Source organism: Bombus vosnesenskii, unplaced genomic scaffold, assembly GCF_011952255.1.
Source record: "Bombus vosnesenskii isolate JDL3184/JDL3185 unplaced genomic scaffold, Bvos_JDL3184-5_v1.1 scf7180000013273, whole genome shotgun sequence".
In the NCBI taxonomy this organism is placed as follows: Eukaryota; Metazoa; Arthropoda; class Insecta; order Hymenoptera; family Apidae; genus Bombus; species Bombus vosnesenskii.
In genome coordinates, this window is record NW_022882931.1 from 2165672 (window position 1) to 2191699 (window position 26028).

At 39.2% G+C, this 26028-nt stretch overlaps 2 protein-coding genes across 6 annotated transcripts in view; one reads left to right on the forward strand and one right to left on the reverse strand.

Moving 5' to 3' along the window:
* LOC117231797 (basement membrane-specific heparan sulfate proteoglycan core protein-like) overlaps positions 1-26028 on the forward strand; it is a 175292-nt gene that overhangs the window by 16348 nt on the left and 132916 nt on the right. For all 5 annotated transcript variants that reach the window (XM_033490584.1, XM_033490582.1, XM_033490583.1 and 2 more), the window contains exon 2: positions 2958-3083. In XM_033490584.1, coding sequence (XP_033346475.1) covers positions 2984-3083 — 100 coding nt within the window. In that variant the 5' untranslated portion in view covers positions 2958-2983. The remainder of the gene's footprint in view (positions 1-2957; positions 3084-26028) is intronic.
* Positions 19461-25380, reverse strand: LOC117231796. The gene is made up of 6 exons (XM_033490581.1): positions 25241-25380; positions 22868-23124; positions 22397-22660; positions 21578-21711; positions 21330-21495; positions 19461-20833 (listed from the first exon to the last, which is right to left on the reverse strand). Exons 2-6 carry the CDS (start codon positions 23120-23122, stop codon positions 20435-20437), a joined length of 1218 nt encoding a protein of 405 aa, XP_033346472.1. The 5' UTR covers positions 23123-23124; positions 25241-25380; the 3' UTR covers positions 19461-20434.

Here is a 26028-nt window from a genome sequence, read left to right on the forward strand (position 1 = left end):
TATTTTATTCGATAACAACGTAGATTTTGTCCTCGTTCTAGTCTCAGTTGGAACAAGTATCTCGTAGTAAATCGTACAACGTGCATGGCCTGTTTGCGTTAGGTAGCTGGTCGGTCGAGTAAACTCGTCGCGAGTAAAAGTGTCCACAAGTATGCAGAGAAAATCTCGTTTCCAAGTGAGCTTTGTTTGTGTTTTAGTGTACCTTCGAGAACGTATCCACCAGTAACTTGAAAAATAAGGTATTTGCGCGTGTAACACGAGCCTCGCTGGAGAAAGAAAGAAAAGAATAAAAAAGGGAGATCGGAGAAGGAAGAGAAGAGGGTAGGAACGTAACGAGCTTCAGCACCCACCATCCAATTCGGTGGAAGTTCATTTGCAAAAATTTTATTGCCACGCGCGTGACTTCCTTTCCCCTTCCTCACATTTTGGCGTTTATTAAATCCTCTTTCTTTGTTTCTCGCGCCTTTATTCCCCCCGAACAATGGTACACACGGTCGATTCTCGAACCGCGGGAAAAATTCTGTTTCACAGCTTGGAAAGAGCTTTTTCTCGTTCGAAAATCGGTACGATCCTCTGAAAAGCTTACCTCTCAATTTCGTACAAATGACCTTTTCATGTGTCCAGGGGGATGTTTATTAGAATAAAGCAGAATTTGCAGCTCGAAAAACAGAGATATTGGAAAATACGATAAGCTAGGATTATTTAAGTTAGAAGGATATTCGAGACAAGCCGAGTAATTTGCCTTGTAATTCGTGAAATTCGGTTTGCTGACAATTCTTGAGCCAGTTACGTTTGAAAATCGACTATTTAACTCGCTATTTAATTGTATGACGAACAGTGAAATGTGCTTGATGTACCAACGATATTTAATCTTCATTGCAAAAGTCCATCAAAAGGAAGAAAGCTTATTCGATATTAATATTCTCATCGGTTATGATCATTATAATTCAACAGCGCGTAAATTTTATTAGTTTTATTGTTCCGTGCAAAGTTCTAGATTGAATTGTGAATATCAAACTAACTCGAATGAGCTTCTCGCAATCTAAATTTAATAATTCCACTCGATATAAAGTTATCCATTTCATGTAAATCCAAGTGCGCGATCAAATATCCAGCATCTCGCAAAAGAAATCTTATTTTCATAAATTTGTTTATCATAATTGGATACTATAAATAATCATGAATTCCAATATTATTTGTAATTTTCACCCTCGTATGAATTATAACTTATGAAGTTGATCAGCGCGAATATCTTCTTCGTGACTCAAACAATCTCAGCTCGCTATAAGATCAAAGAAAAGTGAAGAAACAACTTCGACCATTTGCGTTACTAAATTCAGTCGCGATCTTTATTTCTCGAATAAGAGATCGTTCGCAGCCTACGGTGTTTGGCTGCTTGTTCGACTTCTGGGGAAGGAGAAACGCAAGAAAAATACAGAAACGAGCAGCAACCATTTCTCCGCTAAATGAGATTTTGATACAGCGATCGGATCGCTGCGGCTTGGCACTGTGGCGGTTCGATAAGAGAGGTGGGATTGGTTGCGATGGTGTGAGGGTGGTAGGGGCTTGATTTATCGGAAATTAATATGCTACGCTGTCGAGGCTGGTCGAAAACACCTTGCCACGTTCGTCGTTGGGATGCAACGCGGCTGGGGAAGGGAATAGCGCGGCACGAGAATTTAAAATAGATTTGCTCGTGCTAGGAGCATCCTCGTTGCTCTTTCCTTGGCTTATCGGGCCTAAGAAGCTATCTAACGAAGCATAGATCGGTTTGGCTGAAGCATATTAATGTTACTGCAGCGTCGAGCCACTTGGAGAAGAACTAACACTGGACTCGAGGGACGGAAGGACTTCTGAACAGTGGAGATAGAGTTTCGTGAGCTCTAAGAACCGTCGTGTCCCCAAACGAATTCGGGAAATGAAGCACAGCTCGCCCGAGGAGTGATCTTGACTTATGGTTTCGGACCAACCCTGCGGGGATGCTGAGTCACGACGAACATTGTCTCTCGGTTGTCTTACGATTCTGTCGCTTCCATTGTAGACATAGAATTGTCGTGGGGAATTAGGGAAATTGTTTTATAGTGTAGAATAAGATTTTTCTAACGTTAGAAGGTGTCGTGATTTAGTAACGACGAAGGTAAATATTATCGACGAGTTCTTTGAAAAAAGTGGTATAAATCTATGTAAATACATATACTTTTGCTAAATGTATTATAAGATCTTATATTGATAAAGCTTGTAAAACAAGTTCAAAATTGTACGTAAAAATAAGAAAAGCATCTAAACGATTAATAACGAGCCTAAATATTTTGTGAGACTTACTATATGCTCGAGACAACCGCTCAAACTGTATATTAAATGTATATCTGGAATAAATGTCTCGTAACTTTTGTATACATCTCGAAATTAGTTAAAAATTTCATTGTTAGTTAAAAACTCATCACAGTACCAATGAAATTACAAAACAGTTTACACGACAAACGCAAAATAATATATTCGTAGAAATTTTCTGTGGTCAGGCATATCGTCTATTTCGTAGTCGAATAGTTATGAAACATTCCTTCGTTTTGTAAATACGAAAGGAACAAGATTCCTTGAGAATCAACGACTTGAACTAGAAACTGCGATGCGATTAATCCCATTCTCCATTTTGTCCTATGAGCCCTTCACTCACATGGGATAAAATTTAATTGAAGGATAGAAGAAGTAGCCTAATGCATATACAGTGTTCACATTTATCGTCTTGAGACTCATTCGCGGTTGCAAAGCACGCTAATGTAACGCGTGTTGCAAAGTTTTCGTATTAACATCATGTGTATGACGTTTATGGCGTCAAGTTGCAAAACATGGTTTGCACTATTAATATAAATGTTTCGCACGATGTAGAACATAGTCAAACTTTGTTCAAACGAATGAAGCATGTATCGATTAATCGGCAATTTCATTGTTGGTTTCAGGAGTTTCATGGAATAACGACGCAACGATGATCAATATGAAGTTTTTTCGCGTGTTTTTGGCACTCCTAGGAGGCACGCACGTCCTCTGCGCACAACCATCCGCATCTCCAACTGTGAAAAGCACCGGTGAGTCTTTTCTTCGCGTTCGTACATTGATATTCGAACGACGAACGAAAAAATAATGAAAAAAGTTCGGTTTACTCCGAAGAATCTTGGGCGCGTAACTCGTCAGATACGAAATAACTCGTAAAAGCAGAATACTTGGCAATTATACCACTCGTTCGAGTTTTATTCTCAGTAGAAACGAGGTCAAACGCATCCGCTCCTCGAACGTTACAACGAAACGCCCACTTCGTGGAAGATGTTATGCCGCAGCACGAGCGAAATAATCGAAATCAAGATCATCAACTCTTTAATGAAACTTTTACCGGTGATGTCAGGGAAATATAGGTCAAAGTATAACGAAAGAGAGTGCAGAACACCGTCCAGGTACTATACAAGTTTTCCACTTGAAATGTTTCCACCAAAACCGTAGATAACATACCGACTTCCACTTCAACCCTTAACGAAATCAGTTCGCTCGAGTATTAGTTTAACCCATTGACATATTAATCTTTTCACGCTGAACGTGCCTCTGTATATATCAGAGTGGAGTGAAATGTAGGGGCAAAAACTTGTACGATTTACGACATTCTTGTTTCAAGTATTAAACGAAGGTATGTATATGAAGCATATGAATGAAGGTATTTTTCAAAATACGTCTTACAGTCGACTGACTAACAAATATATTGTAGTATACTTTCACTGTTATTTGTCATATTTCTTACGAAGACTGTAGGAGCTATTTCGAGGAATTCATTCGCGAAAAGAGGAAAGATTTTTCAAGAAAAGGCTCGTGGACTTATGAACTACACAGATCTAAAAATGTAACTCTAATTAAATTGTTCTTAACTTTCAGAATTTCTTCGTAATTTTCCCATCGATATACTCGCAACGTGAAACCACCATAACGTCTGAAACCAGTTGGCAGAGTGTTCATAGCAATAGCAATAGTCGAAGCATATTCGTCGACATTTGAAGTAACGAATAGAGCAACGTTATCAAACGTGTGTGTGGATTCTTTGAAGCGCGTACTTTATCGCGGTTGGTAGTGGGGACAGTCGGTGGTTTTCGCGAGAATGCTCGAAGGTTCGTATCGTTTCAACGTGGTTGGTTAGATAGCGACGAAAGCGAACGGGTACTGTCGGCATTCTATGTAATTAACGACTATCCATCCTCTCCGTAATTATGAAGCCGAGGTCGTTAATGAAATCTCTACAAGCAGTAGCTCGCGTGGAAACGAACCGGCATGCGAATGAGTCTGTCAAGAAGACTGACGACCGATGTGTACGTACATCATTGTAACGATGTAATTATACGATTCCCTTTGACATATGTCGTCCGTCGACTCCACGTGACTCGTAATCCTCAAACTGACGTCTGTCACTTTGTTAAATACGTTCGGCTTTCTGCGAAACCGTTTTTCCGGTCTGATTTGCCAACCGAAGAAACGATCCCCTTTTCAACGGATGATCAAAAGCGAATAGCCTTCGCGTTGCTTTATATAAGCTCGAGTAGGTGTTTGGTTCGCCTGTGTAGCCACGTATTGGGATGATTGAGAAACCAAAATGCCAGCAGGCTTTCGTTTCTTAATAGAGAATGCCGCTCGAGTTTGAATGAACGCTTTGGAAAACTCGAACAGACCGATACGAGAGTACGGCCGATCGATAACGCCCGTTTCTTTATATCTCGACGTTTCCATTAAATATCCCATAATTGGTGCGATTTCGTGGATCGACCAGCCACGTAATCACGTTTGTTTGCGTTTCGTGGAAATTTTATTTCAACCGCCCGCGTTTCATTGCTACCGATCTCCGAATGCGATTAGCGTTTCCTGGTTATAGCCGTTTTCCATTGGACCGGAGACTGGCCATCGTAATTTAGAATAATTCTCAGTCGTGATACATGGAAATAACACGATTGAAAGTACCATTCGCGCGGCGCCACGCACGGCCGAATCATATCGCCTCGTAAAGTATCGGTAATTTATCGAGCAATATTACGTTGCAGAGTTGGAATCGTTTCGAAGCTCTTCTCGAAGCAAAATGTAGGGTGCGGGACGGTGGAGAATGGGAAGAGAAGAAGAAAGCCTCTAGTCTCGTTCGAATGGAAAGGGGGACGCGATAAATTCGATTCCCATATTCGTCATCGCGTTTAATAGACGAAATTCCGCGGCGTGTTTCGAGTTTCCATTTCATTGAAAACCGATATCGATGCATGGTCTCGAGCCGACAGGCTTGCTCTATCCTGTATCGTGTACCAACATCGACTTTCTGTTAAGGTGCTCTTGTGTTGTCGTCTAGTTGTTCGAGTACCACTTGCGCCTTGATTACGTTCGAGCGGAAAAAGCCAATACTGCCGAGCATTCGCCGTTTTTCTCGCGGTTTCTTCGGGAAAAGGAACGAGCATTTTTTTACAGCGCAGTTGCTTTCAATATTTAATCACCAGCGTGCTTCTATCTCTTTCGAAAAAGAAAAGCGAATTCCCTCGTTGTTCGATAATCAGGAAGCGGTATTTAGTTCGATACTTTCAATTTAACGTGCACGGTGATTAATGACAGAGCCTTCTTGCGAAGAATAACTTTATGTACGCTGGGTATTATTTGTTTTTTCTTTTTTTTTTCATTCAGAAACTTAAGTAATCCGCTTCGCTTTTTGTAAATTTTTTTAGTTTCGTTACTTAGGTACGCGATTAACAAGTTTGGTTTTCGTAAGAAAGTGGTATAAATGATGTAATAAAGTCTGATGAATTTAGAAAAATAATATTTGCGACATCGTATTACTCTACTTTTCAATTTCCAGAGTTGATCAACTTTCAGGACGATTTATAGAGTGACTTGCATATAAGTCAAATAAATTCAGTTAGTAAGGTAATTATTTCATGAAAAGTCTCGTATCTCTTTTTTCTTTATAATATAGAATTTTAAAACACATTTCTGATAATTGGAAGCACTGTACACATAGAACAGCTTTCAACTTCTTACTTCGAGTAATGGTAGCAAACTGAATTAAATTGAATTTGACGTAAGAACTTTATATATTCTATTTATACGCTCACTATTTCATATCATTTTTAAAAAATTACAGAAACATTTCTACACTATCGCAAGTTCGGATACAACTATCTTTAAATCTCGTTTCTCTTTCGTTCGAGAACAAAGTCGATTCTACTATACATTCAAAATTGATCTTCCTTCTATCATAGACAAAAATAAAAGTATACGTGCTTTGCCTATTTATATATTTCTATCTGGAGGATAATTAGGCCCATAATATCGTATAAATAAATCCACGATCTTTCATTACAATCACGGAAATCGATTCCAACGCAACTCACGATCAAACTTCTGTAATAGAGAAAAACCTTGGAATAGAGACGACTCGTTCAAGCTGCGATTCCATGAAAGCGAGAACGTGGCGAACGTGACGAACATGGCTCACGAATTTCGATTTTTATCGCTCAAATGTCATGCTGTGCGACGAGTCGATCTATCAAACTCATCGGTGACAGGTTCGTCCGATATTACCATAACGCTTCTTTTCTTGGTCATTTCCATTGAATTCGTTTTCCCTTTGGTATCCTCATTCTTGGCGGAATTCGACGGGATCGCGTGTATAATGCGGTTCACGACCCCGATATCATTCGGTGCGGAGCGAACACGAATGAGAGGAGGGCTCCTTCGAGCAATCCTAGAACTCGGTAAAAACTAAGATTACTATGCAATGCAATCAGCGGCGTACCAGGGTTCTTTCAGATTAAAACACAGCTCGGGATTACAGGTCGAAACTATTGTTTTGCCAGGAGCCGTACCGAGGCAGATTGTGTGACCGCGACGCGAATATTTCAGAGCAAAAAAAGTTCGAGTAGAACACGGTGTTCTAAAGGGAGAAAGTCGAGATCGAAAGAAAATTCCACGGTCAGTTTCGCGGGTTGCGGGCACGTCGTCAACGATTCAACACGCTTGGCCGCTTATTTGCGGACGCAGTCGGCCACGTTTGAACTCTATCAGGCATTTGCATATTCGCTGGTCATTTTTACAAAAGTCACGAAACTGCGGCAGGGATCGTACTCGCGGAACGATACGCCCGTTACCACTTGTTGAAGCGACGATAATATTAGTTTTGCGGTTATTCGCGCCGGCAACTATGCTGTTGATAAAACATATTTATCTGCAGCCTGTGCCCGCGGTATGGATCCCATTGTTTTCTGTTTTCCTTTGCGTTTATTTTTCGCATTTTCGCTGAGCTTGGTGGCAGAAATTATTCGGTTTGTTGCTCGTTTTGTGAACAATTCGTAAGCGGAATGGATAACAGAAAATTTGCGAATTATTCGATTGAAATGGAACGAAATGTTTAAATTCGTCTACCTTCAAATATTCCAGCGTCAAGTTCTCAAATCTTCGAACTTTTTATATTCGCGAATTTTCAAATTTTTCAAAAATATTCGGAATTCCAGGTTTTCCAGCGTTTCAACGTTCCAAATTCGAGACTTTTTCGCTCAGAAAATTTATCATTCCCCAATTTCCCGGTGGAAGAAGCCACTCCATCCAATTACAAGTCGCAATGTTTCGTCTAAAATAATTTCCACAGTTTCGAGATACTCGCCGCGAGTGTAATAAGTTTGAAGTGCGTTTTTTTGAAAACGGCCTCGTAACCAAAAATTGGTCGAGTTTCTGCGAAAAATGTATCATCACGGTGACGACACTCGTGCACGTGAAAATTGAAGTGTACACGAGCGGTTCAAGTTGCTAGACTACTCGTTGACTTCATCCCGTTTTCGGGCTGGACGGTGGAAACGTTGCTCTCTCGTCAAGAAACGAAGAAATTCCCTTCGAAATTACTGCCGCGTCTTCACCGCTTGGAATTTTATCACTAGCTGCCGCGCACCAGGTTCGAATTAATGGTTATTTTATTCATACGAGTCGGTCTGGTTCCTTTTGTTCCGCCTGTATTTCGTAGTCCGATTGTCCGCGACAGAAATTCGTGATTAATCGCTTCGGTTCTTATCTACGCGAAGTCCGATTCAAACGATGACAGAAAAACCGCCGGTACTTTCTTCCATTCAATTTTCGCTCCGGTTTCATTCATTATCCCTCCGCGGAATGCATCGTAAATAACATTTTTCCTTTGAAAGAAGTATATTAGCACGAACTGTAAGAAACATCATTAAGAGCGCTACGTCGGATACCGGATCATTTTGAAGTTCTAACGAATGATTCGCCAAACTCTTGTCTTGTTCTTTCTTCCAGCCAGCTTTCATTTACCATGAATAAGCCGGGAAGAAAAATAGCATCGCGAGGCATATACAAAGCGTAAAAGGGAACCATTCTTTGCAGGTGCTTGATACGTCATCCATTACCAAAAATCAAGTTGCAGTCATACCTTGAAAAATATTCCATCACACCGTTTCACTAATTATCCACAGGAAATATTAATGAGAGTCGCAAATTACTTTGTACCTCGGTGAACGAATCGAAAAGAAAAATGTACAAACCTATAAAAAGGACTGTTCTCTAAATGTTACGTCGGCCGACTCTTTACGTAAACCAGGCCACGTACCGCGGGTAAGATAGCAGCCAGATGTCTTCAGATCCTTACTGCGTACCCTCAATAGTCTCAAGTACCCTACATAAATCTCAGGAATTTTCTAGTTAAGGTCCTTCAGACCGAACAAATATATTTCCACTGAATTGTTATCTAAAGTTTATTATCCACTACAGGTTGACACGGGAAAGTTGGTCTTTCTCACGTATGAGGCCTTCCACTAGTAACTTTATCTCGAGGGCGGTTAGCATCGGTCCTCACCCACCAACATAGCAAATAATCAAGTTACAACGAAGCCTATTTCCCTCACTCTCCTAGCCAAAATTGTCATCAACAAATATTATGGTCCCGTGCACTAGACACACCCATCCTTAGCTTTTCTCCTGATAGCTTCACTGATTTTCCATCTTTCAAACAGTCAACATCTTTTGACCGGGTTTCCACCCTTAGATCAGTCACTTACTTAACTTATGCATACGCAGCAGCGTAACTATCTTCTTTACAAAGTTGTTGGAATAAACTGTGATTTATAACTTGTTATATCAGTGTCATATTTAATTTAACTACCTCTATTGTCCTAATCGAAATAGGGGATCGATCATTCCGTGGCGTCGATTATCTAATCGTAGCGGGAATTCACGACTCTCGTTGACGTTTGATATATACGGTCCGCTGTTAAAATCACAGTATCAAACTGAAGAATAAATTTCAGAAAGCTATTATCTTTAAAATTTAGGGCAATTTAATTCGTTTCGTGAACAGGTAGAGAGAAACGTCAATAAGGTTAGTAGATCACAGATTATTCAGTTGAAAAGAGATTTGCAAAGATATTATCTCGGGAAATATAATTTATTTGACGAATTGTTTAAGGGAAAGGTAATAAGGGTAGATCACAGATTACGTGGTATCTCGGTAACGCGTTAAACGTAGACACAATTAGCGAGGGAAGTTTGATGGGCAGCAATGTGAGAAAAGGGAGAATCTACTGAGTGGGCAGATCGAGAGATGGCCAGAGGCAGGGTGTAGGCTAATGCATAAACAATGCGCCGTTTATCCACGTTGGGGATGCAAGCTCAATGAATAATAAACTAACCTACAGACACGCGGGATAGATAGACCGGTTCTGGTACGGAGCACAGCGTCGCCCTGGTGGGAGGATTATCGACGAAAAAGTGCCTTTGCTTGTGCACACGATGACCCCAGCAGGATGTGAATATTATTGCTTTCAAGATTTCATCCCCCTATACGCGCCATTTAAGCTATACCCAATGCCGTCGATAAATTCCACGAGACTTTGCGCGTGGAGTGCATAGAGATGCGTACAATTGTCTGCGACAATGGTTAAAATGAGAATGATATCGGATCAGGGATTTATGTTATGGATGACTTATGTATTTATTTATAGGGTACTTTAGCAAATAACGTTTATATGTGAAATCGATGTTCGGCGTTATGGATAAAGCGTGTGTACGAGAAAAAAGTATTCGAATTTAACGCGCTTTTTTCCAAATTTAATTTTCATCTCGTACGATGCCTGTAAATTAAAGTGATACTAAAGTTTGCATAGGATTATTTACTGAGAAATAAATTTCTGTGATTTTATGTTATGAAATTTTATGTATTAGGTTGTCCGAAAAGTTTCTTTCGTTTTAGAAGGAAATAATAGACGCACAATGTTTTTTGTTTTATATTAGTTTATTGAATTATGCACTAACATAGTAATGGAAATGTAACGAAATGGGTCATACTTAATTCAATAAAATTATATAAAACGGAAATGGTTGTTCATCTATTATCACCTTATGAAACGAAAGAAACTTTTCGAACAACCTGATACACACATAAGTACGTGGATAGTTTAGAGGTACGTGGACAGTTAATTTTTGACAGAATGTAATTTAGTTAGAAAGGTAGGGAATATCAGAGGGAAACCGAGTACGGGAGATTTTATTTTTTGTTGGAACTGTCGTGGCATATTATGACACAGCGTAATTTACCTGCGAAAGTTAATACGCAATTTAAAAGTTGGCATCTGTAAGTGTGGAACGTTATGCAGCATTCTTGTTATTTAGAGAATTTATTACCTTCGGCACTCGTTTTACTATCAAACTATGAATAACGTAGAGCAGATTTTTTCAAATTAATTTCAATATGTTATCGATAAGGTTGTTATTATTATTGATAGATAAATAATTTACGTTCCATATGATACACAACTTTTAGTCGTCTCGTTCATCAATCCCATGCATTGAAAATTTGTATTGTTAATAGAAACCGACTAAAATATACTTATAAGCGTTACATCAGCACCATAAGCATGATCTAAAAGTACTTGTATACAGGGTGGTTGGTAACTGGTGATACAAACGGAAAGGGGGTGATTCTAGGCGAAAAAAGAAGTCGAAAATATAGAATAAAAATTTTTTTTTTAATTTTCTTTTTTTTTTTAATTTTTCCATCGAGACAACGATCTACAGTGAGATCCGTTATAACGAGACGCGATAAAGTGCACACGTACCGAGCGAAAATTCAAAGTCGATTTTCTCGAAAACAAAGCCTCAAACGAAAAATTTTTATTTTATATTTTTGACTTCTTTTTTCACGTAGAATCATCCTCTTTCCGCTTGTACCACCAATTACCAACCACGATGTATATAGAAATCTACATCGTGACTCTAAATAACAAACAATATTAAAGAGAATAATATAGCAAAATGTAACTATACGAGTTATGGAAAACAATTAGTAGAAATGCGTCTCAAAGTTACATTTAACTCTCCACGATCTTTCCGACGTATTCAACGTTTTCATTCGCGACAACGTCGTTATATGTCAAAGAGTAAAGCAAGCGACGCAGAAAGACTTTATCAACATTGTGCTACGGTCCTAATTACACTGATATGTGAACCTCCGCGCAAAATACCGCGTCAAATTACGTCAAACAAATAACAGTTTGGCAACAGCTGCCGAAAGAATCGTTTTATATTTCCGCTAGGTATCGGTCCTTTGCCTTGTGTTCTTCGAGAAAACGTCTTGACAATTTTCAACGTTTTAATGAAACAAACTCTCCTTCGCTTTTCTCTTATTTTTCCTTCTCGTTGCCGAAGGAACAATTTACCGACTGGAAACGAAGAAGGGGAGCGAAACTCGCGGCGGGATTACTCGGTTGACGGACCGTTTAGCCGTTTGAATTACCTCCAACAAATATTTATCAAGTTTTACAGAATTCATTATCTCGACAAGGAAGCTCGAAGCACGCAAAAGCTCGGACGGTTTAATTGTGTAAAACCGGCGAATTACGGGGAATAAGTCACTGGCAGGAAGCGAATACGCGGATAATTAAAACGACTCGGGGAGGAGGGAAATGTGACGTAACCGGTTTTAAATTTCCGCCGATTCTAATTCCAGCCATTCATTTTTCCCTTATTAACATATTCCGTGGTTCGCCGTAACTGTTACGTGGCTGGATGAATTGTTGTTTGCGGCCGCATTTCGGAAAAATTTACCACGGTTTAACCGTCGCTTTAGCGTTCCTTCGCGTTAAGCTCGCATCCCCGCACTGTCGCAACTCCTGTAGCGTTCTGCCAGCTGCGCAAAACAATTTCAATTTGCCCGCCGCACGCGAACACACCGTGCAAAAAGCGTACACGCTTAATTTCACCGTAGTGTCACGCGCTATCTCGTTTGCCCGTTTTGTCAGCGAAAACTGCATCGCGCATCCGATGCACGTAACGCGCACTCCATCAGCGCAGTTCGTGGCTAAGTCGGTTACGCCTCCGCTGGCAAAAAGGTGTGACTTACGTGGAACAAGTGATTATCGCTTTATCGTGACCGAAACTGTCGTCAGAATGGAATTTATCAGACGAGCCGTAGATAATAAACGGCCAAGCGAAGGGAAGATTGGGATTAACGAAGAATTTATGCTATTCCGGGTTTTTAGTGGTACGTTTAACCCTTTTGTTCGAGAGACGTTAGTCGAATAGCTATGTAGGCACGTAGAAGTAGGAATAGGAGTAGGTACTGGTGGATAATAGTTAAGGTTTAAGTTTGCAGAATTGTTGAATTCATTTTAAATTAAGACGTAGCAAACATTCATTTTGAACATTCATCGTGGCCGTACGTCTCTGTAACGAATTTGTAGAAATCAACAAACAAGTGGATTAAATTACATGATTATGAAAATGCAGAGATATTTATTGTTATAGTGCTGCAACGAAATAAATTAAATAATTGCTGGATACATACGTTGGCCCGTGAAGTTAAATAATTGTTACATGCTTCGTCTTTATTAATAATTTGAACAACCGAGGATCTGTTACTTGTCCGATATATCGTAGTTGGAAAAATGAAATCAGATAATTGTTGCATATTATTTGACATTTCGTAGCTAGAAAAACATGAAATTTCTGCGGTGGATGTGGTATCTAGAAACCAGTCTCATATGTAACAAATAAAGCCACCTTTGAGAACAACGGAGTTAAAAGACAACAAACGATAGTTCAATCGTTATAACTTTGAGAATTTCGCAGAAACATTCAGGATGCTGGAGCGCGGAATAGAGCGAGTGTGGTAGTTGGAGAAGGGTAGCACAGTCGTTAGCAAGCGCAGGTTCGAAGACCGTATTGTTCTGTAGTTCCTGGAGGATGTAGGAATTTCTCTGGGCAAAATTCTCCGAGGCAAAACATTAAATGTTACAGTATATCCCGTCGTAATTAGTATATACAATATTAATTAATCACGAAAGTAGCGTGAATCTCGCGGGAGGCGAAGATTCCGTGTTGGAATGAACGTGGTGGCGCGGCCACTGGAGATAACAGTCCAATTAAACATTAATAGAACAACTTGAGCGAAATATGAGGGCTCCGTTTCGTTGTTTAATTCGATTGAAAGTTAGTAACACGCGTGTAGGATATGCGCAACTTGCTCGAAGACACAGACCTAACGCGTTTACGTCAAATTAGATAAGGCGAGAAACGTATGGATCTGCTAAGGAAGTTCGTAAATGCGACCACGAAACTAGGCTAAAACGGAGAGGCGAAGGAATAAAAATGCGTACTAGTTCGTAATGCAAGATACGAGGGTAAAAAAGGATTAGAGAGAAAAAAAGAACGGAGAACATGAACAGAGGTAAAAAAGCAAACGTAAAATAAAGGAAGCAGTAGAAACGGTGAAGACGAAGAATAAGAGTGTGTGAGAGAGAGAGAGAGAGAGAGAGAGTGAGAGAGGAACGAGGAGAAGGAGAGAGAGTGTCGGTGGAAAGGGTTTTCTTTAACCCGATAAAACGTGATCCTCGCTTTATCAAGTTAACGTAATCCACTTATTTTCAACCAACAACTAGGTGGGTTGTGGAGGCCGTCGGATGAAGAACGATCGTGGAATAGCGAGTGTGGGACGAGATTATGCAGGTGTAAAGCCTGCGGCAGAAAATACTGCCTTTTAAATTAATTTCAGGGAATGTTCGTCGTCGTATACAGAAGCGACGAGCTGTTTGTCCCTTCGCCGTGTAATTCCACTCCTCTATATCTCTTTCTCTCTAGCTTTATACCTTGTACGTCTCTTCGTCTCTTCCTCTCTGCCTCTCTCGTCGGTTCTCTAAATTCTGCCCCGCCACACCTCACGGGTTTGCCCAGGCCTTCGTCTATATCACATCCTGCCGGTTGGACCGGTTCCAATTGCGAATTGAACCGTTCGTAACTGTTGAACGTGAATTATGGCGTTTATTTATTCTGCCCTGTCCCTCGTGCCATTCCCCGTTGGCTATCCTGTTCGCAACCATCCATCCTACAACGCCCCCGAAATCAGTGCTTCGCGGACGATGGCACGATTGTGTAACGACGTCGATTTCCCTTGATTATAATCGAATCGGTCAATGGAGGATCGTTGTAAACCGGGCCCTGTTAGGCCACAGATTGAAAACGATAGAAATAAATAATTATTTTTAACGTTGAATCGCGTAACTTCTCGCAGTTGATCGAGAACGAGAGCTGAATGAGATCGATTTATTGCTGCGTTTTGTAGTTCGTCGTTTGCTGGAAACAAGACAAGCGAAAGAAGTGCAGCTTCGATTGGTCGTGATGGATTGGACCTATCTCGATTGGAAGTGGTCACATCTGCTATACCTTGCTTGGTTAAAATGTCCCGTCTAACATTTTCAGACTGAAAAGGACTTCACTTGAGGTTTTATCATCTTGTTTATACCAGTTTTTCCATTTTCTCTTACCTTCTACTCTATTCTTCTTCCTTCGTAACTCAATTAATTATGAAACTAAATGATTTTCAAATTCATCACTCAGACACCACTATGATTCTCGAACTTGTACATAATATCGCGTGACGTTAGAGAGTGGAATATTTCCCTTTCTCCTGTGCTTCGGAAGCTTCTTTCCATCCCTGCGTTATATTAATAGCATCGCCTGGTGAGCGATGCAAACAAAATATCCATTTTGTCTCTGTACTACTATTCTACTAATTCTCTATCCATATTTTCATAGCATTTTTCTAGCTTGCTCCCATTTCACTCCATTATCAACCGATATACGTACGTTTGTTTAGAAGCACAATTTGCCATCGACATCCTGAACTTTCGCATAGCACGCGACCGCGCTGGCACAGAGAAAATCGAACCAACAGAAGCAACAAAACGTATCATTCGCGCGGGACAGTGGGCGTAGGTGACTTATCGCCATGCGATGTATGCGTAAACATGTACAATCTTCATTACTATACCGCCACCATTATTCCGTATCAGAGCATCGCTGGTCCGCCGCGTGCAAAGTTTCAGACGTTGTCTGAGTAGTTTATGAATACCGCGACACCGGGGTGAGTGTGACCGTGGAGGATGACTGGGGTCGTCGAGATGCCAGTGAAAACGCAGGGGTGGTACCAGGAAGCGTTTATCAACCCTCTGTGCCTGACAAGCGCGCATACAGACGTGGAATATATACAAACGCGGATCTCTCGTCTGCTTTGCAGATATTTCTCTCGTTCCCTATACCGCGCAACAACGTCATCGTGAGGCGTTATAACTCAAATGCCAAGACTCCTTTGACTAGTACGTACTCGCACAGCAGATATTACTTTTATACACGTGATACCGCATCAGTTGCTCGAGACAAAGGCAAAACACATATGACGTTTCGAAACAACGAAACGTGGCAATTGTTGGACGAGTACTATGTGCGCTTCAATTTCGTCGCAATGACAGCAATTTTCGATTCCCTCCTCCTTCCCCATTTCATCCCTATCTTCCATACAGACCTGCTTTTTCCTTTTTTCTTGCTTTCTCGTAATTTTTTGCTTCATTGGCCCTCGCGGATTTTCCAAACGGAAGGATTAAACGACGAACTTTCGCGAGAGAAGCAAGTTTTTTTGTGATTCTACATTTGAGCTTTGTACTTTTTAAAATCTAGAAATGTTGCCCTTGGAGGAGTTCCCGGAAACAACCCAAACGATACGAGTAGAATTTCCGTTTTCTATTTTTCTTTTTTCTTTCTTTCTTGTTTTTTAATGTTCAAACGATGTTTGAGAAGAAACATTAGAAAGAAAGAAATTATTACAATGCAGTACCGTGTGCCGCGGTGTATTATGAATTGCTCGACTATCAATTCATCGTGCGGTGATTTGTGATGGAAATTAATTCATGGCAAAGCGGCTAATAAAATTTCCTCAGCGAGATTTCAGGTTTTACGAGGCAGAACCGCGATGAGAGACATGACTGATCGCGGTCGCGGGTGTCATTTTATCAATGCATAGCAAGTCGAAAGGACATTGACTAATGATATTACCGTAGCAACTTATTTGTTATCGAAATTGCCTATTACTTACTCTATTGGACGATATGTCTACCGTCTCGTCGATATCGCCGCGGCCTATAGCAAGCACCAACTCGTCTTCAAGGCTTTCCATCGATTGTTGCCGACGACATTTGTCTTCGTAGAAATGATTCCACTCCTGTTGCTGAGATACTCGTACACAAAATTAACCGTGATAGGCATCCTGCGTGGAAAATTTGTCTTCCCGACCAATTTCGTCTCTGAAAATGAAAGCTCACTCTTAATTACACCGTCGGCTCGGAACGAAAAAATATCTGTCCCTTCGTCAGAGATGGAAATTTTACGAAACGCTCAGAATTTGTGGAAATGAGATAACGAAGATGTCTCGAAGTTGTTTCTTGGAATTTTACCCTCCCCCTGTTTCTATTCTATTTCATCGAAACTAAGCAGTTTTCCGGATAACGCTAGATATAGAAAAGAAAGCGGAAAGGAAGGAAACATACGCAAATAAAACACGTCTATCTCGATTTATTCGAAAGTTATTCATATTCTATCATAGATAAATTCATATTTATATTCGTCATATGTAGATAATGCAGTTGAGATATTACGGAACCAATGAAACGTAAATATAATTATCAGACCAAACATCCGAAAAGCGAGTGTATTTCATTTGCGTGGCACGGTGATAATGGTAAAATTGTAGGCGAGATCTTAGCAGTGGATAGTACGACACGGATAGTCGTCGATAATATTGGAAATTTCTTTCTTTCATTTTCATAATACTCGGCTAACGAAACAGCTTTGTGTTACGAAGAAGAAGAGATTGGGATTCGTGGCGCCAGGTACGCAAGATCCGATTAATGGCAGTTCATCTCGGTGTAGGTATCGGAGATAGCAATCGCCTGGTGATTAATTTGATCGTTTGTTTCGCGTCACGTACACGCGCATGCATAAATATGCTCACGGACAAACACACAAGTTCGATTTAATTGAAAGGCGAAACGCGTGTCCCGGGCTTCGAAGATATTAATTAGCTTTCAGAGTTAATCGCGTTCTCCATGATGCCTGCCGCGGTGTTCACGGAATCTATGCGTTTTCACACGGTCCGCAGTAATATCTCTGACCGCACTCGATCAACGCAAAGAGGTCGATGACCCCGGGTAGATAAATCATCGGAATCGGCCAGAGAATTCACGAGGTTCGACCGTTCTGCTTTCCGATAATCTCTCCGTGAATCTCGGTCGAAGATAAAGGAAAGAGGGAGAGAGAGACGACGGCTATTGGTATGAAACTTGGGGTTTAAAAGATTTATCTATTGACGAGAACTGAATCGATATTAATAACTGATCCGTATCAAAGAAAGCAGAAAGTACTTTCAGTAATTATTATTACATAAGTATTGGCGGTTTGGCGAAACGAGCGGAGAAATTGCTTTGATATTGCCGGAATTGCCGAATCATTGTGTGGCTGGCTCGTTGAACAATTCTACGAACAGCTCTCTCCCTCAGAGTAGACGTTCGCGTTTGAAATAAGTGATTTGCCATTGCGACGTACAAACGGCTGTGATTTGTACAAATCATCCTTTGAATCCAGCTCGTTACCAAGCTGCTTTGGCAAGTGTATCGCGTATCTGTACATGGAATCAATATACGTGTTTCATCCGAATAACAGTCTGAGCACGCGTGTTATTTCAACGATACTGTGTATCGAATTTAATTGTCCGTTAATTTTCCAGCGACACAAATATTGAAATTATGGGAAGATAAAGGCGAGAGAGAGAGAGAGAGAGAGAGAGAGAGAGGGAGAGATAAAGCGAGAAGGAGAAAGAGCAAGTGCAGGAATAATTTTCGTGTAATAGATTGCAATTTTTGTACTCGAATCTTGTCGCCGTCGCATAATTATTATTCATATTCCATTGTTATTTTACGCCGATGTTTAATTACGCCTTTCAAATATTCCGATCGGCCGTTTTTAATATGCTCGTATCAAACATTTATTTTCACGTTGTCATGGAGGAAATAATTTTTTCGAGAATAATTTACATAGATATCGCGCTCGAATCGATCTCGCCTCCCTTTCTTTAGATTTGTATCCGGCTGAAAAATATTTGCAAACGAGATTATTAAACCTTCGCTTATGCAAATTCATTTCATCGTGTTAAAAAATGAAATCCAGATAGAGAACGTCATCCTGGAAATGTTATAACAAGTGCGTTATTTCGAATATTTTTTTTTTAATTATTATTATTCTGCGTGCATATAATACGCGCACGGATTGTGCCGCGTGTGACAAAAATATATAAAATATTCAGTTGTCAATAATTAAAACAAATATATCTAAGTTCCATTCAATATAAATTTGCTTAAAAATTTTTCACAACTAAATGAACATCAGGGGTGATCATGGCGCGTTTTGTCAAGCGTAAACCGACTAATCTTTGGTACGTATGAAACAGGAAGCTTTATCGTGTTAGACGGAAGAATTTCAGGGAAAATTGGAAACGATTTTCCTCATACCACGAAAATGTACCGCGTATTTTTTTCATCCGAGTTTCCGTTCCCGTGTTCGTCCGTAGATTTGCCCGTCAGTCCCGCGGCACCGCTCTGAAAGTGCAATTAATCCATAAAATAGGTATGCGCGGTGTGCAACGCATGTTCAACAGCAATTTCATCGTCCAGGCTTCTCTTTGTCCGCACCGAAACGGTCATACGGTATACGCGAGGAAACGTGACACGGACATTTATTCAAAACACCACGACGCGTTTCGTTTGCACGTCGCGAAAGTGCAATTCGCTCCTAAATCTTTCCCCGCTGCAGTCAAGGGAAGATTTACGTGTGTGACACAATGACTGTTTCAATGACAGCGTGAATAATACAAAGGAGAATGAAAAAAGGGACAAAGTTCATTGAGGACTTATCTCATATGTTAAATCAGGGCAAAGTTATTGCTTTCTTCCTTTTCATTCGCTTTCTTGTTTCTTTTTTTTTTTTTCTTTCTTTTGAAACAAATAAAATATAACGATGAATGAGCAAGGTGGATACTATTCATTTATTTTATTCGTTATTTGTTTCTTTTTTTGTCGTAGTCAAAGAGAAACAATGTCAGTGTTGATAATATACTAAGTATAAAGTGATTGATTCGTTACTTGCTACGTTGACAATTAGACAACACGAAAAACAAAAATAATCGTTTTGTCTTAGTTTTCGCTATCGATTGCACGAGTTTGAAGTATTTAACATCTAGTTTAATACCATGTTAATTATATTACACTCGACGAAACTTATGATACTGTATTGCTGAATTTGTACTATCGACTGGTGGACTAAAAAATATTTCGTAAATTGAATTACTGGTCGTTAAACCGACCAATCTTATCTTACGTTGCCTACGAAAGACGTTGAACTTTGGTTTCATGAGCCTTGTAACGATAATATTGAAATTCAACTAAATAATGACAAACGAGTACCATTGTAAGCTCGTTACAGCGTCGGAATGACTATAATTTACAACAAACCGCGATTCCACAACCAACAACGTAATACCCAAATACAATATGCAGTTAGCTAACCCTTTCCTGCCCAACCTTCTGCGGTCTAGTACCGTCAAACGAAAATAACGGAGAATTTCGACAGCTAAGTTGATGCGTAATGGCAGCAACGAAAACCTGACGCAGAATAAAAATCAGGAAGGGCATGCTATATAAAAAAATTCACGTACCATATAATTAATTAGAAAATTAATGGAAATTTTTTTCAGTTTAAAGCTCGTCTCTACTTTCTCCCTTTCTTCTCTCATTGCTTCCATCAACAGCGCACAACGTATACATACGTACGTACATACGACTAATTATCAAATTTAAACAGAGATAATGCATAATTCTAATTAAAACATTCGCGAAATATGAAACTTCAATAACAAACTAAATGAGATACTTTTAATATACTCAAATACTTCTATATTAAAAAATTCCCTACGGTAAAAAACATTTGTAAAAAATATTTCACCGAAAATGGTCGTCGTAGTTGTATATAATCAAAATCCTAGTTTAAACTTTATATGTTAGTCTAATAAGCCTGCTGCTTCGAATGTCTCTAATCGTTTCAACAATATCCGTTGGAACAGCGGGTTATTGTATCCAGGATGATGATAATTGTCCATATTTTCCAGCAAGCTGTCCAGACTCTGCGCATCCTTTTTAGCAACCAAAGCGAACGGCAACGTGTTCATCGATGATATCATTCCGTATACAAGTCGTTCGCTTATGTACTTCTTTATTTCCTTTAAAGTAGGCGGTTGCGTTTTGCAACCGATTTGCTTCATGGTGGCAACCAAAGTTCGCTGATACTCTTCGACTAGAGAATCGGTACCGTTGTTGGAAATTTCCTCGTTGACGCTAGTGTTGAGGAAGTAGAGCAGGTCGATTGCCGGTGAAGTGTAGACAGGGATTTGGAAATCCACCTGCAATGTCGATCGAATTTCGATCGATGTGAGCCGGTACGAATTGAATTGGAAATGAAATCTGTGCAACGCGACGAGGAACGAAAGAAGCATGCGAGGGTTCGTGTTTAGGAAATCATCGTAGTCGAGAGTTTGTGCCCGTAGGCCCTCGTCTCCACGGGACAGGTGGGGAATGTACCTAAACGCGATCGAATGGGATTTATTGCATTATTCATAATGCAGCGTCTTCCACCAACGTGAAATCAGGATCTTTCGATTCGCTGCTTCTCGGCCTCTCGCGTTAAACCAAATGTTTAGTAATACCGTGTTGTCGAATTAATTCAACGTAGTACGTTATGCAACACGATTATTATGTAATGGAAAGTGTTAATAATAATTAGTAATCTCACTGTGTTGAATTGAATCGTCGAATTGAATAACCGAATACGTAGTGCGTAACGTGAAATGATGATAACGTGTTTAAAATATGTGTTAAAAGGTATGTGTAGTTACTTACGAAGATGTGATCGATAGGTTTGTCGTTTTTGTCGTATCGGAACATCATGTTGTTCGTCCATGCGTCACCGTGGTTAATGACGTTGAACTCATCGTCCTTGCGTTTCATTGACTCCAAGCCCTTTTCAAACATTTTCTCAGAGAAGTTTTTAACTTTCTCCGCGTACCTGGAGACATCAGGAACTTTCGACACGTCGTCATCGATTCATTTCCAATAGTATAATAATTACGTGTTTTTATTAGTTTCACCTTTTTCCATTTTGTGGCCAGCTTTCCATTGCATTTGCAAGAGAGGTGCACGAGATTTTAAAGAATTTCACTATGTCCATTGTACTTGCTTCATGAAACATTCCTCTCCAATATAAGTTTTTTTGTTTTGGTTCCTACGGAAGCACAGATTATCGAAGTATTTAGCACAGTTTCTCTTAATTGCTATTTTTTCAATATCAATATTAATTAGTATTAAGAAAAATTAATTTGCTTAACCATTTTACTGCTTAGTCAATATTGCAGCTGATAAAAAATACATTTTTAGCTTGTTGGTGTCTGGGCCTAATGGAAAGATATTTTATACAAATTTTACTATTAACTATAATGACCTGTTTGGTGTGTAATTGAAAATCAAATTATAAGAGAAGTACCTTTCATACTGTGATGTAGCCTTAAGTAGTCGTGGTTCGAAAAATTGTTTCATGTAGCAGTCAGATGTGATTTAAAGATTAACATAAGAACAATAAGACAAATTGAAATATACATGAAACGTATAGATACATATATAAATAATCAAATCATGGCTTTCTAACTATGTTACTTTAGTGAGTATTGAAAAGATTAATAGTAAATATGACGATCAAATTGCAAATCTTTATGCGTCCATGGGAATAAAGATGCAAAAATGTAAAAATATAGAAATTACGATACCCCTTTGTCATATTTGATAGATGATACAATTTTCTGCCAATATCATATTCTTTTAATCGTATTCACAAACAAGATACTAACATGCATAAACATTCGTAGCTAATTACGATTTAGAAATTGAAATTTATCATTCGACATAATCATTACCTTCTCGCATAAGGCGACCGATGCAGCGTGGAATCTCGCCAATCCTTGAACAGCCAGTTTACAATGATCCATATCGAGACCAAGTTGACGATTGGCCATACGAAATCCTAGTGGAGCCAGATCTTCCAGTATCAAACACATCGGTCGTTCCATTCTTATGTAATAAGCTTGCGCACTTAAACGATTGCCTAACAATTTGTTCATCTTTCGCAGTGTATTTGTCATCATGAAGATTTCAAAGTCGAAGATTTGTATGTCCATGATCTTAGAAAACGTTCAGAAATATCTGTCGTGAGATAATATAAGATCTGAAGTCGCCTATCCACGTTCTTCATAAGTACAACCTTTCCACACACACTCTACCATTTTTAATAATTAAAAGATCGTAAAGATAGTTTTTTACATTAGAAAGCTTATTGTTCGGTTACTTAGGAAAGTATCTTTGAAAAATTTACATTTGTAAGTATTTACCATTTCTTTCCTTGGTCCCTCGGCTATCGGCTCGAACTTGAACAAAAGCGACTTTTTTTCTTTGACCTTAGTTTTGCCCTCATTTCGCGTGAACTCCGCCACCACTCTAACTAGATCACTAGCGTAGTTGTCACCTACGGCAGTCGCAGGTTTCGAAATTATATCGGTCACATTGATGGTACTGTCGAGCTCGGCGAATCGTAGGACCCTCTCGGCGAAATCGGCGTTCAGCCATGTCAGGGTCTCGTGGGCCATTTCTGAAATTGGAATCGGAATTGCAGAATTTCATCGGCGAATCATTGTTCTTGGTGGAGCGTCAGGAAACACGGAAACGATCCATTATAGTAACTTATTGCTCATGGCCAGATTTACGATATCGCGGTTTCCTTTCATTTTCTTTTCATCTCCCTTTCCTTCCCACTCTTTTTAACCTTCTCATCTGTTTTTCCTCTCTTTATATGCATATAAATATATACATATATATATGCATATATATAATAATATATAATATATGCATATATATTTACATTCGCCTCTCTTTCTTCGATTCGTACTCCCTTTCGACTCGACGATTTCCTCTTCGAGCCTCGATATTCACAGGGATCGTTTCTCGCGTTCGAGATCGCTGTTTCAATTAGAAACGTAATGGAACGAGGCGTCTCCTTTTCATCCCGCCTCCTGCTTTCCCCTTTCGGCGGTTTCAGCGCGATGCAGCACGTTTCACTGCCGAAGGTTCCATCGAACACGATCGAATCGTGGTATTTTAAGGAAATTTACGACCGGTCTCTCTGGAACGCGAACAAAAGAATGCGTTCCTTTTTTTCATTTCTTCTCTTTTTACCATTTTTTAATCTTTTTTTTTTTGTCTTTGGCCACGATCAACATTCGCGAAAAACGAGAAACTTTTGTATCAGCAAGTTCGCGAACGTTTCGAGAGATTTAAATCAGAAGTCGAATAGTGTACACGGAACTTTTTAATGGCCATGGATACAGAGGATTTTAACTAAGTGTATTTAACTAAAGTTTCAACGATCACGTGGAATGTGCTGGTGCGAAAGTTGAAGTGGAAGATAAGAGAGAACGTTTGGAAAAGTACATAATTCGTTGCGTATATCGATAGAATTTCGTTTTGATATCGATTAACTGAAAAGGATTGAAAATAACTGTGCCACTATTCGAGGTTATCGAACGCTTTTTAGATCACGCGAGGGCACTTAGTATGAATCGCACGGTTGATTATTCTCGCGGAGAGGAACGAAGAAATCGAGGGCAAACGATTATGACGTTCCTCTTTTAGAAATCCGGTTCTTACTTTTTTTCTAGTTCGAACATATACATACATAACGCAGAAAATGTATTTGAGTCTGTTATTATTTACAACACTGTATATAAATATATAAATATATATATATATATATATATATATATATATATAGATGTTTTATATATATATATATGTTGTACAAACAGTCACAGTCATATATATAACATCTCCTGATATCCTGTAGCGTACAATTTGTCCTTTACAAAATTAATTTCATTTAACATATCCAGGCGTGATCAATGATTTCTTGAAAATATTGAATTGATAAGATTGAATTGAAATGACGTAGAGAATGTATTTGAGTCTATAACTATTCTCGGCACTGTACGTATATAAATATAAAACGATGTCTTATACTAGCGATGACTCACAACCGTTCCGTAAACAGCCCACAGCATAAAATATTTTCAGAAAATAGTTTCACAATTCGACAAAATTAAGAAAGCTTGATGCTCACTTATGATCGTTAAATATATGTTAATATATGTTAATATATGTCGTCTTAATATATGTTAATAATTTATTTACTAGTTTCGGTTTGATGAAGCTGTCGACAGGCTGTGATACATAAACATTAATCACGCAATTAGAACGGAAATAAATTCTTTTCGTTTTAAAATTCCATTGAACACGTTAGAACTGTTTTTATTCCTTCCGTTTGCTCACAAATGCCATCATATTACTTTGACATTATCTGAACCTTCGGTAGTTTTGCCAAATTTTGCATTCTTCGTCGTTTAATGTCATTCGTTGATTTTCCACTATATCGTACACTGTGTATATTTTGCATGCCAGATATTCTACGCAATCGGAATAAGAAACTCGAGAGTGATGTGAATTAAACAAACTGGAAGAGCACAAGAGTCGTAAAAAAGCAAACACGATTGCTTTCGCTCGTACCTGTTTCACTAGTTTCACTCGTTTTTCGTAAATCTTTTTGTAATACCTTGCACTGATGAATCTCGCGCGTTACTTTACCAAAATACAACACGATAGAACGTAACGAAAGAAGAAACCACGAAAAATGTAGGTTATCATCGGACACTAACCTGCGAGAGATTGAAGCAAATGATTTAAGGCGCGTACACGAAACTATAATCACTTTACTTTGCCTCCGTGAAGGTCTGATACGGAGTGAGCTACGCGGAATAGACGTGTCAGGTTTTATACGGCCAATCGCACATTATTTATGCTCCAATCAGAATTTGCCCGGATCGTGAACGTCATCTATCGTGAAAACTGTCTGATAACAATTAAGCGGAGTAAGATGTGCTCGACGAATAGCATGGCCACTTCGGATTCAGTGCTGTTTGAAAAATCATTGTTTCGGATAACTTGGAGATAATCACAATTTTCTAAATATTTGAGAAGCGTATCACTTCTTCAGCTTCTAACTGGACTCTTATCTCGGATGCCTCTGACAGTTAACCTTTATGTTCTAGCGTAGGCAAGATGTATCTGGAGCAAATTATTTTGATATGAACAAGATGCAGACTTAGGCTGACGAAAGTATTCGAACACTCATAAAAACTTTCTTTCGATGCATTACATACGAAACATGTTTAACATTACTGTAACGAGGTACGATGATCAGGATTGCATTGATAAATGCACGTAATACCTATATTCATAAAAAATCGTCCAAGGAAAGTGTATAAATAATTTGGTAAATTGCTATACGTTCAACATAGCTGTTCATGTTGTACACTTTTACAATAAACGTCTGATAACTTCTGTATACATTTTCAGATTGGTTTTACATTTTACTAACAAAATTATTAATATTAATCACATGTTACAATATATATATATCTTATATATTATATATTATATATAT

Coding starts and splice junctions, on each gene's coding strand:
- LOC117231796 (XM_033490581.1), bottom strand. CDS start 23,122: ATGGCCCACGAGACCCTGACATGGCTGAACGCCGATTTCGCCGAGAGG. Junction 22,661..22,867: donor AGGGACCAAGGAAAGAAATG/GTAAATACTTAC, acceptor ACGTTTTCTAAG/ATCATGGACATACAAATCTT. Junction 20,834..21,329: donor AACCTATCGATCACATCTTC/GTAAGTAACTAC, acceptor TCGACATTGCAG/GTGGATTTCCAAATCCCTGT.